Source organism: Triticum urartu, chromosome 4 (genome assembly GCF_003073215.2).
Source record: "Triticum urartu cultivar G1812 chromosome 4, Tu2.1, whole genome shotgun sequence".
Classification (NCBI taxonomy): Eukaryota; Viridiplantae; Streptophyta; class Magnoliopsida; order Poales; family Poaceae; genus Triticum; species Triticum urartu.
In genome coordinates this window covers 5,249,464-5,267,904 of record NC_053025.1, presented here as the reverse complement: position 1 = coordinate 5,267,904, position 18,441 = coordinate 5,249,464, and the positions used below count along the sequence as shown (strand labels likewise).

Sequence of the window (18,441 nt, the reverse complement as noted above, 5' to 3'; positions counted from 1 at the left end):
ATGTAGGCAGCTGGCGTGATATGCATCCACATCTACGTAAATTAAACTTGATCTTTTGTTGCGACATTTGTGAAGGAAGAACTTATGATGAACCAGGATGTTGTAGCTACTGCCAGAATAAGAAGAAAGATAATACCTTGCGGAATCAAACGAAGAAGATTGGTAAGCGAATAAGAACAATATTTTTAACAAAATACTTGAAAAAGGTTCTTTTCTTTCTGAATTGTACCCTCACATATGCAAACAATAGTGCAGCATTGTGGCAACGAGACCCAACGGAGAAAGGATGAAGTACATGACCCAGAGTATGCATCGATGTATAATATTTGGATGCCTCATATATACTAGAGATTTTACAAACATCTCACGTGGTCAAGAACCCTTTTTTACAAATATATAACACATTTCATGCACATGAGGAATATAATAACTTCCAAGCAAAGTGTCAAACATAACCAAACATATAACTTCATGTTCTGTAATAAAGCATCCATGATGGATGCGTTATTCATATGCAATTTATAAACAGAGTCTACTTTTATATTTCTCGCTTCTTCAGGATCATCATAAGCCCATTCTTCATTTGTAGTGTACAAGACAGCTTGGGCTGGATGCTCTGCCCTTCCACCACCTCCATGTCAAAGTTCCAAACCACTGCCGCAACAACGGTTTTCATCTGCACAACAGCGATGTCCTTTCCAGGGCACATCCTTGGGCCTGAGTTGAAGGACAAGAACTTGTGGGACGGTACATACACCAGCTTGTTGCCATCCTCTGAGAGCCACCTATGTGGGTTATAGTCGCGACAGTCTTTACCCCACACGCCCTCCATTCTCGCCATGGAGTAGAGAGAAATAAGGATGGTATCGCCGGTGTGCACCTCATGGCCACTCGGCATGATATCAGCGGTAGCCACTGTCTTGCGCTCTATTGGTGCTGATGGGTACAACCTGAGAGTCTCGTAGAGGGCAGCTTTTAGATAGACCAAATGCTTGGTCTCCTCTGGCTCAAAGATCACCATGGAACTCTTACCCATGGCTACTTTGTGTGATGCAATGGGTGAGAGTTCATTGCGTATGATTGAAACGATGTTAGGGTTCTTGGCAAGGATATAGAAGATCCATGGCAACGTGGTGCCAATTGTGTCCCTCCCACCGAGCATGAGGCTAAGGAGCTTCGCACGGAGCAAGTCATCGTCTGCGTAGTCTGGGTCATTGATGTAGGAGGACAGAACATCCACACGCTCTTTCTCCCTGTTAATACAAACACATGTTCCATTGATCTTTTTCTTCTCGATCATCTCCATGAAAAAGCCTCGTATCACCTTGTGCGCCTCATCAAGCTTTCTCTCCGGGCCGATATTTAGCCTCCTCATAGCTTTCCAACAAGAGGCCGGCATGACGTGCCGAAAAAAGCCTACCTCCATGACCGTGTCCATGGCAACTGCAACATCCATGGACGGCATGTCCGAGGAGAGGAGGCTAGGGTCCACGCCGAAGAGAGGCGTGGCAGCCAAGTCAAACACAAACCTCGAAATCACTTCTTGCATGTCAAATGGAGTGTTGGTGCTTGCCATGTCAGTAAAAAAGGGGAGGAGGCCATTCTCTACCTTGTCGCGGCAGCATGCTGCCATACTGGAAACCAACCCTGGGCTGCTGAGCACGCTCTGGAATTTTGTGCGCTGCCGTCGCCATGGCTCACCGTCGACTGTGAAGATGCCTCCATCCATTATGTCGAAGATGGCTGCAAACTCGAGGCCCTTGGGGAAGTTTGCGTGGTTCGTTGTGAAGATGTGCCGGACGTTCCCAGGGTCACAAGTGAGAAATATGTGCCTTTGGGGAATATGTAACCTGAAGTTGTGGCCTGCTTCAGTAAGGATAGCAGCGAAATAGTCATGTGCATTATGGAGGTTGGCAATGACTCCAGGCAACATGTGCACTATTGGCCAGTCTGCGGGGAGCACTGATTGGCCATGTGATCGACTACTAGACCTGGAGTACATGTAGAGGAATGCAAGAAAGACAAATACAACGGAGATGAGCAGCTCTTGCTCGCGCGAGAACAAAATCGTCATTGTTATGAGAAGTGTGGGATATGCAACTACTTAGATGTATGCTGCAATGGACATGGCGATGTCTTCATTTATATAGTAGCGGCGATGTGCACAATAAATCATCGATCGATTGGGAGAGGAATTAATGCAGGAATCAGTTGGGAAACTATCAGTCACAAGTCACGGCTACTATTTATGGCCGGCAGTCGCGTTAATGATGTACAGTCCGATGTGAAGAAGACGGGGAGAGTTTAGAAAGAAGCAAAATTTTCTAACCTATGGGTGTAAGCAACCCCACAGGATGATCCATCCGAACGTTTCAGTTCGGCCATTCTGTAGAAGAATATTTGGTCCGAGACCATTGCACTAGCAAGAAAATGTTAGAGCAACTCCAACGGGCCGACCCAAACGGACGGCGATTTCGTCCGTTTTTGTCTGTTTGGGTCGGCCGCCCGCCCGGTTTCCGCTCTGTTTTTCATATGGGTCGGTAGCGCGCCCAACGCGCCGACCTATATGTGCACGCGTGGCCGGCTGGCCGCCCAATTTTACATATGATGAAATAAAAATTTAACAAACAAAATAGTCCGCCCAAATAAATAGTATAGTTTACATGCTAAATAAAAATAAAAATGTTTCACATAGTTCTGCAAACGAATAAAAAAAGATACATCTATTGATTGCCAACATGAGTCCACATATACTCAACCAAATCATTTTGCAGTTGCACGTGAGTTTCCCAATCACGCATGTCTTCATGAAACTGAGTGAACTGCTCAAATGTTGCCGCTACTCCATACTCAGGCACAACATTCCCACCCTGAAACTGAAAGCCTTGATCGTACAGACGTTCCGAGCGCTCAATTACTACGATCATACTGTGCATGATCACACAAGCAGTCATCACCTCCCATAGTTTCCGCGTGCTCCAAGTATTAGCAGGATACCGAACGATGCCCCATCGAGATTGCAAAACACCAAAGGCACGCTCGACATCCTTTCTAGAACTCTCTTGCTCTTGGGCAAATATTTTCCTTTTCTCTCCGACAGGGTTGGGTATTGTCTTGACAATAGTGGTCCACTGAGGATAGATACCGTCACCCAGATAATACCCTTTGTCGTAGGTGTGGCCGTTGACAGTAAAGTTCATCGGTGGGCTGTTGCCTTCGGCAAGCCTAGCAAACACCGGCGAGCGCTGAAGCACGTTGATATCATTGTGTGATCCAGCCATGCCAAAGAAAGAGTGCCAGATCCAGAGATCTTGAGACGCCACGGCCTCTAGTATGACAGTGCAAGCCCTGACATGTCCCTTATACTGTCCTTGCCAAGCAGAAGGGCAGTTCTTCCATTCCCAGTGCATGCTGTCTATGCTGCCAAGCATCCCCGGGAAGGAGGACGCATTATCTTGGACTATAAACCACTTGCTTTAAACAAGCATGGTGTGCATGGGGGTTAATGATGAAAATAGCTTGCTAAGTCTTGAGGACCCCCCCCTCCCCCAAAATAAATCATCAATTAGGAGATGAATGAATGCCGGAATCAATTGGGAGAATATCAGTCACAAGTCACGGCTACTATTTATGGCCGACAACCACATTAATGATGTATTGCCCTATGTGAAAAAGACGGGGAAAGTTTGGAAAGAAGCAAAAAATTTTCACCTATGGGTGTAAGGCTGGTCACAATGGGTAAGAACATAAGCTAGTAACTTACACACTTCTCTAGACTATATTACTACCTCCATAGTGGGTAGGAACATCTATGTAGTGTCATGCAACGATGTATTTATTAGGTTATAGACTCATTATTTTTTGAAGTGTGTGATGTTTCGGTAACTTAGCTAGTTACCACAAACACCTCTCTCTTCATTAAATATGTGCCACATAAGCAAAGTTGTATTGAAGTGTGTGATGTTACTCCTAAGTTCCTCCCCATTGTGACCAGCCTAAGCAACCCCACAGGATGATCCGACCAAACATTTTGGTTCGGCCATTCCAGTTTTTCTATGTTATAAAATATAAAAAATTAAAACCTAAAACCTAAAAAGTTCAGAATTTCATAAAACAGTATTAAAATTAAATATTGTTCACAAATTTGAAAAACTTTCTCGGGTTTTAAAAGCTGTTCAATAATTCGAAAAACTAAAAAATTTCCCATACATTAAAAAAAATTGTTCACGGGCTTAAATATTCCCAATTTTCCAAAACTGTTCATGAATTTTTAAATAATGTTCACGGTTCTGATAAAAATGCAAATCAAATTTTAAACATGCTGTCAGATAAACAAACATTCACAAATGTAAAAATTGGAGTTCAAAAAATTTCAATAAATTTAAAAATATTCGCTATTTCAAAAAAATATTCCTGGTTTTGAAAATTGTTCATGCATTTGCCGAAAATGTTTAAACATTCATAAAATTGTACATTTTAGGAATGTGTTGACCATTTAGTAAAATGTTCTAAATTTCAAAATTTTGCAAACTATCCCCGGGTATCATTAAATGTTCCTTAATTTGAAATATATAAGAATATAAAAAATAAACATTAACAAAAGGATTGAAAAATCGATAATGAGAACAGTGTAGAAAAACGAAAATAAAAATCCAAAAGAAAAAAATTGAAACCAAGAACCTTCACAAAACTGCAAAATGGAACCTAGTTGGGCCCCTAGTACGCATTGAATAGAACTGCCCCCCCGAGATAGAGCTCCTAGTCATTTCCCGTGTAACCCTAAAAAAAAGTAATTTCCCTCGTGCGTCAAAGGAAATTCCTATTCGGCGCTACAGGCGCAGGTTTTTACTTTTTTGCTAACCGGCGCGTGCAGCAGCTACTCGTGCGTCTTAGTTGGGCCGGCCCATATTTATGTTTTTCTTCTATTTTCTTAACTCTAAAGAAACTGCAAAAAATGCACGCGAGCTAGGATTCGAACACGCATTGCGGGTTATCAGTGATCGACGCGTAACCAACACGGCCACTTCACTAGGTGTGATAGCATACATGTTTTCCATCCATTTCTTCATTCCTCTTTATCCTTTTTCTTTTGTCCTTTTCTTCTTTCTTTTTCCAAATTGGTAATTATTTTCTTCAAATAGATGAACTTCTTTTCTAAATCCATGAACTGATTTTGGTGAAACTCGTTATTGTTTTTTCAAATCGATGAACGTTCTTCAATATCCATGAAGTTATTTTTCAAATTTTTAAACTTTTTCTCAAAATCGATAAACTTTTTTTCAAAATTGATCAACTTTAAAAAGCTGAATGAACCTTTTTCAATTTAGATGAACTTTTTCGAAAATTGATGAACTTTTTCCGAATCGATGAATTTTTTCAAATTTGATGAACTATTTTCATTGTTCGATGAACTTTTTTGGAAAAATGTTGAACTTCTTTTGTATTCGTTAATTTTTTTTGAATACATGATTTATTTATTTGGAGAACTATTTTTGAATACGCGAACTTTTTTTTTTTGCATGTTCATGAACTTCATTTGTATTATGAGAACATGTTTTCGAATAAATTGAAAATCTAAACGCTACAGAGTAATAGCGCGCCTATGTTTCCATTCTTTAAACTGCTCGCGCTGTGAATTATCACTAGCAGTTAGTTGGTCGTGTGGTTAGTCTTGTTGTGTGGCAGCGCTAGGGTGTCAAGATCAAATACCGGTCGAGAGCTATTTTTGACGGTCTTTTTCCGCGCAGCTACTCCCTCCATAACGAATACTTTAGTGTTCTTATATTAATTTACAGAGGGAGTAATTTCTTACAACAAACAACCCATAAGATCTCGCGGCCAACTCATGGCTCTGACACATGGATAGCAAACTTCCACGCACCCCTGTCCATAACTAGTTCTTTGATGATACTTTAATCCTTCAGATCTCTATTAACAGACTCCTCTCATGTTAAATTTAGTCTACTCGGACTTCTCTTGACATTCTCCGCACGCTTTAGCCGTCCGCATACTTTAGTTTCTTACATATCTATTAAAAAAATAAGATTATTCTATAAATATATTAAATTTTTCAGTGTGTACTAATAAATATGTTCATCATATAACTAAAAAAGTTTAACATATACTTATGAAATGTTAAATTTTTATAATGTGAAGTTTCATCATATATATAAAAAATTCCAGTGTTTAATGTTCAAAAACGAGATACTGAAAAATATCAACCTGTATTTGGGAAGAATATTCATCATATCTTGCAAAAATGATAAATATCAATTAAGTAATAAAAAGTATAAAAGGATAATGAAAAGTAAAACGCAATAAAAAATAAAAAGGAAGCCAGAAAACAATGCACGCCCGTCGAATGGGACGGTCTATCTTGCTCCTCGCTTCAGCGAAGCTGTACCTATATGTCCCAGGTCACATAGGATTGGCCATTTTTCTTCATTTGTTTCATTTTTCTTCTTTCCATTTTTCCTTTTAACGAAATGAAACAAATATTTGTAGATATGGAAAAAATATTCACGAGTACTTTGTTTTCTTGAATTTGGAAAAACATGAATTCAAAGAAATGTTTGTGATTTTAGAAAAATGTTCACGTTTTTATTTTTCCTTTTGAACTTGAAAAATGTCCTCGATTTTTTTTTGAAACTTGGAAAACGTTCATGAATTTAAAACTATTGGTGATTCTTAAAAAATGTTCATGATTTGAAAAATATTAATGAATTTGAAATACATGGTTGCCAATTAAAAAATGTTCCTGAATTTGAAAAATTAATATGAATGGTGGTGTGGTGGTTGATCTATTCTTCTGCTTGTCGTCTCCGCGTCCCCTTGGTGAAGGCCCCCCCCCCCTCTCGCTTTATAGTTCTGGAGTGCGGAATAGGGTTTTTCTACGATTGTGTGATGATAATTGGACCACAGAGCCTTTACAAAGTTTGTTGCTGACATCAGGGATCCAACATCGTACGGTACGAGAGCTGGTAATAGCACTTGCACCCATACCAGGCGTCGTCTTCTCTGGTTAATTGGTCTTGATTACCTAGCTCCATATCTTTCATATTTGACTTCATTTCAGTTCTAAGATGGCCCATTACTGGAAGGAACAAAATAAACAAATGAATTTGTGATCTTTCACTTTTATTAGTCATTAGTGATCATATCGAAGTGATTATCTTAGGAAATATAAGATTATCCGGTTTAAACAAGGGTAGAAATGAGTGAAAAAAATACACTTATCACACGTCACTAGACCATTGTCCAACCCATCATCAATATCTATAGACGAAAAGAAGAAGAAATTTTAACCTCTCGAGCATAACGCCGAACACCTGGTGGCATGGACCTCAACTGCGACGGCCGAATGTGCCGGGTGAGGGGGTGATGAGGTGTTTGGAGAAGGGATGTGAGGAACCAGATGGGGAGAAGGCGTCGGTGTGGATGCCCTCTTTCTTTCTTCGTCACCGCCTCTTTGAGGGCCTTTTCGGCCTCCGTTGGCTTCCTCGCCGGCTTGCCATCGGCTAGAGCAAGCAGAGGGCGACCGAGATTCTTCAAGGCCAGTATGGCCTTGCCACCGGTCTTTGTTGAGATCATGGCGGTCCACACCAGGCTCTTCATCCCGAGGTGCTTCCTTGGCCCGAGAGGCGACACGTGGGGTCAACTCCTGCAGCGTAGCGCCAGCGGGAGTGGCCGGCACGGCTGAGGAGGCGGCCTTCGGTTCCATTTCCATCAAAATCAGGACTGGCGGTGGTGGTAGCGATGACATTCGGCGACCGAGGCAGGAAGAGGTGGCGCCGAGGGCGGGAGTTGAGATGGGAATAGTTTTTCCTAAGAAATGTGTGTGCCGCTTAAAATAAGAGAGGGGGCATGGTTTTGAGACTTAACTAGATAGGGGATGGGCTAGGTGTGTTAATCCCTCTCTTTTTTTGAGGGGTTAACAATTTATAAGGGATCGCTAGATTTGCCCTTATAGACCTGTTCCCCCCAAAAACTAAAATTAATAGACTTGTTTGTTTTATTTATGTACACAAGTTTTATTTCTTTGCATAAATGTATTTATGTTCAACATATATCACAATAGAACTAGTTTTTTTTATCAAGGAACAAAATAACGAGAATGGCGTTTTGGAGGCCTTTATTTTTGAAAAATTCAAATTCAAACTTTTATGTTTTAAAAAATTCTGAAACCAAATATGCGAGTATGTATATGGATGTAACTCACATGTGTGTAAAATTTCATGATGAAATACGTTGAAATGCGACTTGTACAAAAAAGACAAATTCATGGTCTGGGAGGATGAATAGTATCATGCGCTAAACAGCTCCAGTTTTGTCTTTTTTGCACAGCCCTCATTTCATCATGCTTTGCCCTGAAAATTTACACACATGTGTGTTATGCGTTCATGTATATCTGTACTTTTTCAGAATTTTTTGAAACATAAAAATATGAATTTAGATGAAATTTGAATTTTGAATCTGGAGGCCTCCAGTGAGCTCAGTCACCAAAGGCAATTTCCGCAAAATAGCGTGCTATAGTTTAATAGCGTCGACCTTATAATACGCTATTAGCGAGCCACTGTAAATTGTTTTTTTGGGAAAGCCATCATAATAGTTTATATTTCATGCGAAAATAAGGATACATTGTTTGGTGAAACGTCCACAAAGAAACCCAGAGGCTTCGACTTCCAAACAATAGTTCGAGAAGTCTCTGACTTTCTTACCAACACATTTGTCTCCATATTGATTTATTTAGCGAGACAACTTCTGACACTATAGCATGCTATCAGCGATGTTATAACACGCTATTTTTCCAGTGTTTTTTACATAATTTATTTACCATGATTGTCCTTAATTAGTACCGGAAGTCCACAACACCATTTATTTACATTGGTGGATCTAGCCCCCGGCATTTCACGGCAGGCGGTGCTCGACAGGATCAAGCACCACCGGCGCGACGACCAGGTCTCTCACTATGGCCCGGAGATCCCCGTCTTCCGCCCCCAACGCAGCGTTCAGGAACGCCACGATGACACCGGCGACGCACCGCCTCATCGCGTCCCTGGGCCCGTCGCCGCTCTCGCAGACGAGCCCGGTGACGAGCGCGGGTGCGTCGTCGTCCAGCAGGTCCAGGTGCCCGTAGTCCCTGGCCACGAGACCCACGTCCGGTGACGGCGGCCGGCACTCGCGGTAGAACTCGGCGTGACCCACGTCCGCAGGCGCGCAGGGCAGGAGGAGCGCGTCCTTCCCCTCCTCGCCAAGCCCGGTACCGACGACCAGCACCGGCGTCCCCGCCGTCATCATGTCGAAGGAGGATCTCGGGTGGGAGCTGGGCGGACCTCCCGGCACCGGCGACGGGGTCGAGGCCGATGAGCACCGAGAATCTGGCCAGGTGGGTCACCCCGTGGTCGAGAGCCAGCGCGAAGGCCGTGTGGCCGGCCAGGGCGAGCCTCGGGAGCTCCGCCTCCACGCCGTCGGGGAGCACGGAGGGGAGGCCGCCGGGGAGCCAGTCCGCGACCCTGGCCGCCGCCGTGATGTCCTCGTTGTCGCCCAACGGCGGCACCAGGCTGTTGCTGACGCTGAACTGGGGCGCGACCGTGATGTAGCCGTGGGACGCGACGTGCCGGAGGAGGTGCTGGTAGTAGTGGTTGCGGAGGAGGAAGCCATGCAGGAGCATGATGACCGGGTACGTCCCCGCGTCCTTGGGCGCAACGATCAGCACCGGGACCGGCGGTGCCGGCGCCGCGTCGTCGGCGTCCACCTCGATCGCCTCAACCGCATGCTTGCCCGGCTCGAACACCGAGGCACCGGACTTGTCCATCGTCGCCATCTCTGCTGCTGCTCCTGCTCAAGCTCCTCGGTGCACCGGCTAGCAGTTAGGTCTCTCTGTGGCTTGACGATGATAAGAGGGGGCGAAGGTGCATGGCAGATTTGTAGGCGGATTGGCAAAGTTGAAGAAGGTAACTACTTACTTAATTTGGCAGTGGTCGATCTAGTTCAGCTTAATCGTTTGCATGGAAATGAGAAGAACGTGTTGGAGAGATGCAAGTTTTTTATGCACATGCATGAATGAGCGACTGGTCATAATCATATGCTAGCAGGTCATGTCGATCAGGTTACTCCTCTCTCAAGGAGGAAAATAACCGGTATGATAGTGTATATGACTGGGTTTATCAATGATCAAACTCATGCATGCGCGCAAGGAAGAGTTTTTAAGTGCAGCTTTATTTCTTGATGGTAGTCGTTTGTTCATCTCCTGAAAATTTTTGTTCTAATTTGTTCTTGAAATTGGTGCTCGCATTAATCATGTGGTGATTTCGATGGTAGTCATTTGTTCATCTCCTGATATAGTTTGATTGACATATATAGTACCAAGTTTTTTGTTTTAGGCGAACCAACATGTGGTTGCATGGTTAGGAGGACAGTGGCATCCCCAGCACACTAGAGTTTAAGTCCTAGATTTGACATTGGTGCTCGCATTATTCTTGAATTTATTTCAAGCTTTCGGCGATGTTTGTCCAGTGGGAGGAGATGTTCCCGTTGACTGGGAGGCGCCCGTAGTAATTTCGTAAATTCTCGAGATGTTATGCGGGCTCAGTCTCTCGGAAGTACCCATAGGGATAGGATGTGCGCGTGTGCATGCGTGCCATGCGTAGGGCTGGTTGTATGCTCATGTATGTAAGCGACTTTGATTGTATTATGTTCACAATTTTTTTGTGTGTTTTAGAGAGCCTATTTCAATCAATACCTTTTGTTAGGTTGTTTTATTTGCCCGGGTGATACAAACGTGCTTGTCTCCTACTTGAGTCCGGTTAGCTCTTGCATGCCGTATCAGAATTGTTTGCCTGAGCTCAACAGCTTGAGAAATGAGAAGAGCGTGTTGGAGCTATGCAGCTAGGTTTTTAATGGGCATTCATTGCTGATAAGAGGTGGCAACTTTATGAGCATCATAAAAACATTAGGCATGAATTATACAATTGTCGGATTAAAGATATGCTTAACTTTTGTTCTAATTTGTTTCTCTATGGATAAAAATGAAAAGGAAACCTTAGTGCTTTTAAATGACACTATGGAGAAATAAGCAGTGTAGTCCAGAATATCATCCTATGACATAAGAATGTGTGCCCATTAAACTTCATGTTGGTTAAATTAACTTCAATTTAAATGATGTCCATCGAGAACATTGCCTCATATGATAAGCTTATGTTTTCCAATGTCTAGGAAACATAAGATTCCCAATTAATAGACTTATTGACATTAAATTTTGGCACTAATGTTGCCTTTAGTAATCCTATATACATAAAAAGTTGATACTAGAGAATACCTCGCGCGTTTCTCTAGTATCATATTTATCTCAACATGCACACATACCACCTCATCAAAGGCCCACCACTACATGTATGAGAAAAAAAATTCATTATTAGTTGATCTCATGCACTCCTTCCATCTCAGCATACATGCCACCTCATTAAAGATCCACTCAACATGCATGAATTTTTTTTCCATTACATTATGCCACTTGTATTCAAAATATTTTTTGACTACACAATAATCAAATAAAATATCTAATATTTATTTTTAGCTTTAGTTCATACTCCCTCCATTCCAAAATGAGTGTCTTAACTTTGTACTAACCTTAGTATAAAGTTGTACTAAGGTCAGGACACTTATTTTGGGAAGGAGACACTACTAGTGAAAAGCCTACCAGCAGCGAGGGTTTTGGGCCTCTCAGTAGCGCGGGCACCGGCGCTACTAATAAGGCTCTACAGCTAACGTATAGCAGTAGCGCCGGTTGTCCCACGCTACTGCTATACATGAGTAGCTGTAGCGCTCTTTGAGAAAGGGCGCTACTGATATTATCTGCAGCGCTGTTTGCTGGGACGCGCTACTGACAATGCGGCGCTACTGCTAAATTTCCCCCCTCGCTACTACTAGTTTATTTATTAGTTTTTTTCCTGCATATTTGTTTTGTATTTGAATAGGCTTTATACAATAATCTTTAGCATATCATACACATACAAATGTAATCATAGCATATACATACAATTAGTCTTATCAAATCATGTCATCATCATAATCATCATCCAACACAAAGTGGTCTCTCGTCATCATCTCGAAAATAGCGATACAAGTCTCGAATGATATGCAAATACATCGTCATCCATCTAAACAATGATATACGCGAGAAGAGCTATCACTTTGAGAACATGAGTTCGTATCCCTCTTTCGCATTAGCGTGAACCTCTAAACTAACTACTGTCTGTCGCTCGGAAACCGGAAGGGCCTGACACTCCGGCCACTTGTCGTATATATACTCCTGGCATAGCACTTCTTCGCCATCTATGATCTATGCACCTGCATCATCACATGAGTCGATGATATGCAACATATATAGTTGAGCAACAGAAAGAGACATACTTGGCAAAAATAAAACCAACATATCATAAGCATAAATAACAAAGTTCATCGTACCCCAAAATACTCTAACTAGAGTGATTTTCGCTAGTCGAGGAGGAGGACGGTTTAATTACATCACAAATAAAGTTTCACCGTGCATAACTCAAAGTTTTGTCATACAGAAAGTATGGACTAAACGGACACATTGTCATATATCGACAATCACTCCAACATGTCGTTCCATCCATCCAAGTCAGGGAGATAGTCCCCGAGCCTAGTGAAAGGCTTCAGGTCGAGACGCTGAGAGGCTATCCATGTTCGGACGTCTTCCCGCGACATTTGTCCTTCTCCGTAGAACATCCCTGTTTTTCCGACGACCTCCTTCATGATGATTTGGGCAAGTTCGCGCTGGATGTTATAGAACTCAGATCGAAGTCGATGATCCTCGATGTCTCCTATGTCCTTTGCCCATTGCAGAATATGGGCATCGCCGGATCTAGGTGACATGCGAAGGTTCTGGTGATCCCGTCTGTACTCCAGCATGTGGTATAGGACATAGAATCCATCATTAAGAGAATCGTTCGGTTGCTGGATGCAGCAGAAGTCGGTCTTATGGCCGAAGGCGACCCTGCCGCCCCTTCTCTTCTTGTCCTTGACCTCTCCACCCCTTGCTTGGTAGTAAAACATAGCACTATCGAGAACATCCTTGATGTGTTGGCGAACGTAGCAGAAATTCAAAATTTTCCTACGTGTCACCAAGATCTATCTATGGAGAAACCAGCAACGAGGGGAAGGAGAGTGCATCTACATACCCTTGTAGATCGCTAAGCGGAAGCGTTCAAGTGAACGGGGTTGATGGAGTCGTACTTGTCGTGATCCAAATCACCGATGATCCTAGCGCCGAACGGACGGCACCTCCGAGTTCAATACACGTACGGAGCAGCGACGTCTCCTCCTTCTTGATCCAGCAAGGGGGGAGGAGAGGTTGATGGAGATCCAGCAGCACGACGGCGTGGTGGTGGAAGTAGCGGGATTCCAACAGGGCTTCGCCAAGCGCTGCGGGAGGAGGGAGATGTGTCACGGGAGGGAGAGGAAGGCGCCAGGGCTCAGGTGTGGCTGCACTCCCTTCCCCCCACTATATATAGGGCCAAGGGAGAGGGGGGGGCGCAGCCTTGGCCCTTCCTCCAAGGAAGGGTGCGGCTAGGGAGGAGTCCCTCCTCCCCAAGGCACCTAGGAGGTGCCTTCCCCCTTTAGGACTCTTCCTTTCCTTATCTCTTGGCGCATGGGCCTCTTGGGGCTGGTGCCCTTGGCCCATATAGGCCAAGGCGCACACCCCTACAGCCCATGTGGCCCCCCGGGGCAGGTGGCCCCACCCGGTGGACCCCCGGGACCCTTCCGGTGGTCCTGATACAATACCGGTGACCCCGAAACTTGTCCCGATGGCCGAAATAGCACTTCCTATATATAATTCTTTACCTCCGGACCATTCCGGAACTCCTCGTGACGTCCGAGATCTCATCCGGGACTCCGAACAACATTTGGGTTACCGCATACTAATATCTCTATAACCCTAGCGTCACCGAACCTTAAGTGTGTAGACCCTAAGGGTTCGGGAAGCATGCAGACATGACCGAGACGTTCTCCGGTCAATAACCAACAGCGGGATCTGGATACCCATGTTGGTTCCCACATGTTCCACGATGATCTCATCGGATGAACCACGATGTCAAGGATTCGATCAATCCCGTATACAATTCCCTTTGTCTAGCGGTATTGTACTTGCCCGAGATTCGATCGTCGGTATCCCGATACCTTGTTCAATCTCGTTACCGGCAAGTCTCTTTACTCGTTCCGTAACACATCATCCCGTGATCAACTCCTTGATCACATTGTGCACATTATGATGATGTCCTACCGAGTGGGCCTAGAGATACCTCTCCGCTTACACGGAGTGACAAATCCCAGTCTCGATTCGTGCCAACCCAACAGACACTTTCGGAGATACCTGTAGTGTACCTTTATAGTCACCCAGTTACGTTGTGACGTTTGGCACACCCAAAGCACTCCTACGGTATCCGGGAGTTGCACAATCTCATGGTCTAAGGAAATGATACTTGACATTAGAAAAGCTTTAGCAAACGAACTACACGATCTTGTGCTAGGCTAAGGATTGGGTCTTGTCCATCACATCATTCTCCTAATGATGTGATCCCGTTATCAACGACATCCAATGTCCATGGTCAGGAAACCGTAACCATCTATTGATCAACGAGCTAGTCAACTAGAGGCTTACTAGGGACATGGTGTTGTCTATGTATCCACACATGTATCTGAGTTTCCTATCAATACAATTCTAGCATGGATAATAAACGATTATCATGAACAAGGAAATATAATAATAATAATAACCAATTTATTATTGCCTCTAGGGCATATTTCCAACAGTCTCCCACTTGCACTAGAGTCAATAATCCAGTTCACATCGATATGTGATTAACACTCAAGGTCACATCCCCATGTGACTAACACCCAAAGAGTTTACTAGAGTCAATAATCTAGTTCACATTACCATGTGATTAACACTCGATGAGTTCTGGGTTTGATCATGTTATGCTTGTGAGAGATGTTATAGTCAACGGGTCTGAATCTTTCAGATCCGTATGTACTTCGCAAATTTCTATGTCATCTTGTAGATGCAACTACTACGCCACATTTGGAGCTATTCCAAATAACTGTTCTACTATACGAATCCAGTTTACTACTCAGAATAATCTGGATTAGTGTCAAAGTTCGCATCAGCGTAACCCTTTACGACGAACTCTTTTACCACCTCCATAATCGAGAAAATACCTTAGTCCACTAGTTACTAAGGATAACTTTGACCGTTGTCCTGTGATCCATTCTTGGATCACTCTTGTACCCCTTGACCGACTCATGGCAAGGCACACTTCAGGTGCGGCACACAGCATAGCATACTGTAGAGAGCCTATGACAAAAGCATAGGGGACGACCTTCGTCCTTCCCCTTTCTTCTGCCGTGGTCGAGCTTTAAGTCTTAACTTCATACCTTACAACTTAGGCAAGAACTCCTTCTTTGACTTGATCCATCTTGAACACCTTCAAGATCATGTCAAGGTATGTGCTCATTTGAAAGTACCATTAAGCGTTTTGATCTATCCTTATAGATCTTGATGCTCAATGTTCAAGTAGCTTAATCCAGGCTTTCCATTGAAAAACACTTTCCAAATAACCCTATATGCTTTCCAGAAATTCTACGTCATTTCTGATCAACAATATGTCAACAACATATATTCATCAGAAATTCTATAGTGCTCCCACTCACTTCTTTGGAAATACAAGTTTCTCATAAACTTTGTATACACCCAAAATCTTTGATCATCTTATCAAAGCATACATTCCAACTCCGAGATGCTTACTCCAATCCTTAGAAGGATCGCTGGAGCTTTGCATATTTATTAACATCTTTTAGGATTGACAAAACCTTCCAGTTGTATCACATACAACATTTTCTCAAGAAAACCGTTGAGGAAACAATGTTTTGACATCCTATCTGCAAGATTTCATGAATAGTGCAGTAATCGCTAATATAATTCCAACGGACTCTTAGCATCGCTATGAGTGAGAAAGTCTCATCATAGTCAACTCCTTGAACTTGTCGGAAAACATCTTAATGACAAGTCAAGCTTTCTTAATGGTGATACTTACCATCATTGTCCGTCTTCCTTTTAAAATCCATATGTACCTAACAGCCTTACGACCATCAAGTAGTTCTTCCAAAGTCTACACTTTGTTTCCATATATGGATCCTCTCTCGGATTATATGGCCTCGAGCCATTTATCGGAATCCGGGCCCACCATCGCTTTTCCATAGCTCGCAGGTTCATTGTTGTCTAGGAACATGACTTTCAAGACATGATTACGTACCACTCTGAAGTAGTACGCATCCTTGTCATCCTACGAGGTTTGGGAGTGACTTGATCCGAAGTTTCATGATCAATATCATAAGCTTCCACTTCAATTGGTGTAGGTGCCACAGGAACAACTCTTTGTGCCCTGCCACACACTAGTTGAAGAGACGGTTCAATAACCTCATCAAGTCTCCACCATCCTCCCACTCAATTCTTTCGAGAGAAACTTTTCCTCGAGAAAGGACCCGATTCCAGAAACAATCCCTTATTGCTTTCGGATCTGAGACAGGAGGTATACCCAACTGTTTTGGGTGTCCTATGAAGATGCATTTATCCGCTTTGGGTTCGAGCTTATCAGCCTGAAACTTTTTCACATAAGCGTCGCAGCCCCAAACTTTTAAGAAATGACAGCTTAGGTTTCTCTAAACCATAGTTCATACGGTGTCATCTCATCGGAATTACGTGGTGCCCTATTTAAAGTGAATGTGGTTGTCTCTAATGCCTAACCCATAAACTATTGTGGTAATTCGATAAGAGACATCATGGTATGCATCATATCCAATAGGGTGCAGTTATGATGTTCGGACACACCATCACACTATGGCGTTCCAGGCTGTATCAGTTGTGAAACAATTTTCACAATGTCTTAATTCTGTGCCAAACTCGTAATTCAGATATTCATCTCTATGATCATATCATAGATACTTTATCCTCTTGTCACGACGATCTTTCAACTTCACCCTGAAATTACTTGAACCTTTCAATAATTCAGACTCGTGATTCATCAAGTAAATATACTCAACATCTACTCAAATCATCTGTGAAGTAAGAACATAACGATATCCACTACACGCCTCAGCACTCATTGGACTGCACACATCAAAATGCATTACTTCCAACAAGTTGTTTTCTAGTTCCATTTTACTGAAAACGAGGCTTTCAGTCATCTTGCCCATGTGGTATGATTTGCATGTCTCAAGTGATTCAAAAATCAAGTGAGTCCAAACGGTCCATTTGCATGGAGTTTCTTCATGCATATACACCAATAGACATGGTTCGCATGTCTCAAACTTTTCAAAACGAGTGAGCCCAAAGATCCATCAACATGGAGCTTCTTCATGCGTTTTATACCGATATGACTTACGTGGCAGTGCCACAAGTAGGTGGTACTATCATTACTATCTTTTGGCATGAACATGTGTATCACTATGATCGAGATTCAATAAACCATTCATTTTAGGTGTAAGACCATTGAAGGTATTATTCAAATAAACAGAGTAACCATTATTCTCCTTAAATGAATAACCGTATTGCGATAGACATAATCCAATCATGTCTATGCTCAACGCAAACACCAAATAACAATTATTTAGGTTTTAATACCAATCTCGATGGTAGAGGGAGCGTACGATATTTGATCAATCCTTGGAAATACTTCCAACACATATCGTCATCTCACCTTTTAGCTAGTCTCCGTTTATTCCGTAGCTTTTATTTCGAGTTACTAACACTTAGCAACCGAACCGGTATCTAATACCCTGGTGCTACTAGGAGTACTAGTAAATTACCCATTGTAATGCATATCCAATATACTTCTATCGACCTTGCCAGCCTTCTCATCTACCAAGTATCTAGGGTAATTCTGCTCCAGTGGCTGTTCCCCTTATTACAGAAGCACTTAGTCTCGGGTTTGGGTTCAACCTTGGGTTTCTTCACTAGAGCACCAGCTGAATTGCCGTTTCATGAAGTATCCCTTCTTGCCCTTGCCCATCTTGAAACTAGTGGTTTCACCAACCATCAACAATTGATGCTCCTTCTTGATTTCTACTTTTGTGGTGTCAAACATCGCGAATATCTCAAGGATCATCATATATGTCCCTGATATATTATAGTTCATCACGAAGCTCTAGCAGCTTGGTGGTAATGACTTCGGAGAAACATCACTATCTCATCTGAAAGATCAACTCCCACTTGATTCAAATGATTGTTGTACTCAGACAATCTGAGCACAAGCTCAACAATTGAGCTTTTCTCCCTTAGTTTGCAGGTTAATAAAAATGTCGGAGGTCTTATACCTCTTGACGTGGGCACAAGCCTGAAATCCCAATTTCAGCCCTCAAAAC

The 18,441-nt window shown here is 42.9% G+C and overlaps 1 protein-coding gene and 1 pseudogene across 1 annotated transcript; both read right to left on the bottom strand.

Annotated features, from left to right (window-relative positions):
* Positions 1-312: 312 nt before the first annotated feature.
* On the bottom strand, positions 313-2,105 carry LOC125553352 (noroxomaritidine synthase-like). The gene has a single exon (XM_048717147.1). It carries the CDS (start codon positions 2,072-2,074, stop codon positions 539-541), a length of 1,536 nt encoding a protein of 511 aa, XP_048573104.1. The 5' UTR covers positions 2,075-2,105; the 3' UTR covers positions 313-538.
* A 6,596-nt stretch (positions 2,106-8,701) lies between these two features.
* LOC125553351 lies at positions 8,702-9,873 on the bottom strand (annotated as a pseudogene).
* Between the last annotated feature and the right edge of the window lie 8,568 nt (positions 9,874-18,441).

Bases quoted from the DNA above. Each gene is read 5' to 3' on its own strand.
- LOC125553352 (XM_048717147.1), bottom strand. From the start codon at position 2,074: ATGACGATTTTGTTCTCGCGCGAGCAAGAGCTGCTCATCTCCGTTGTA.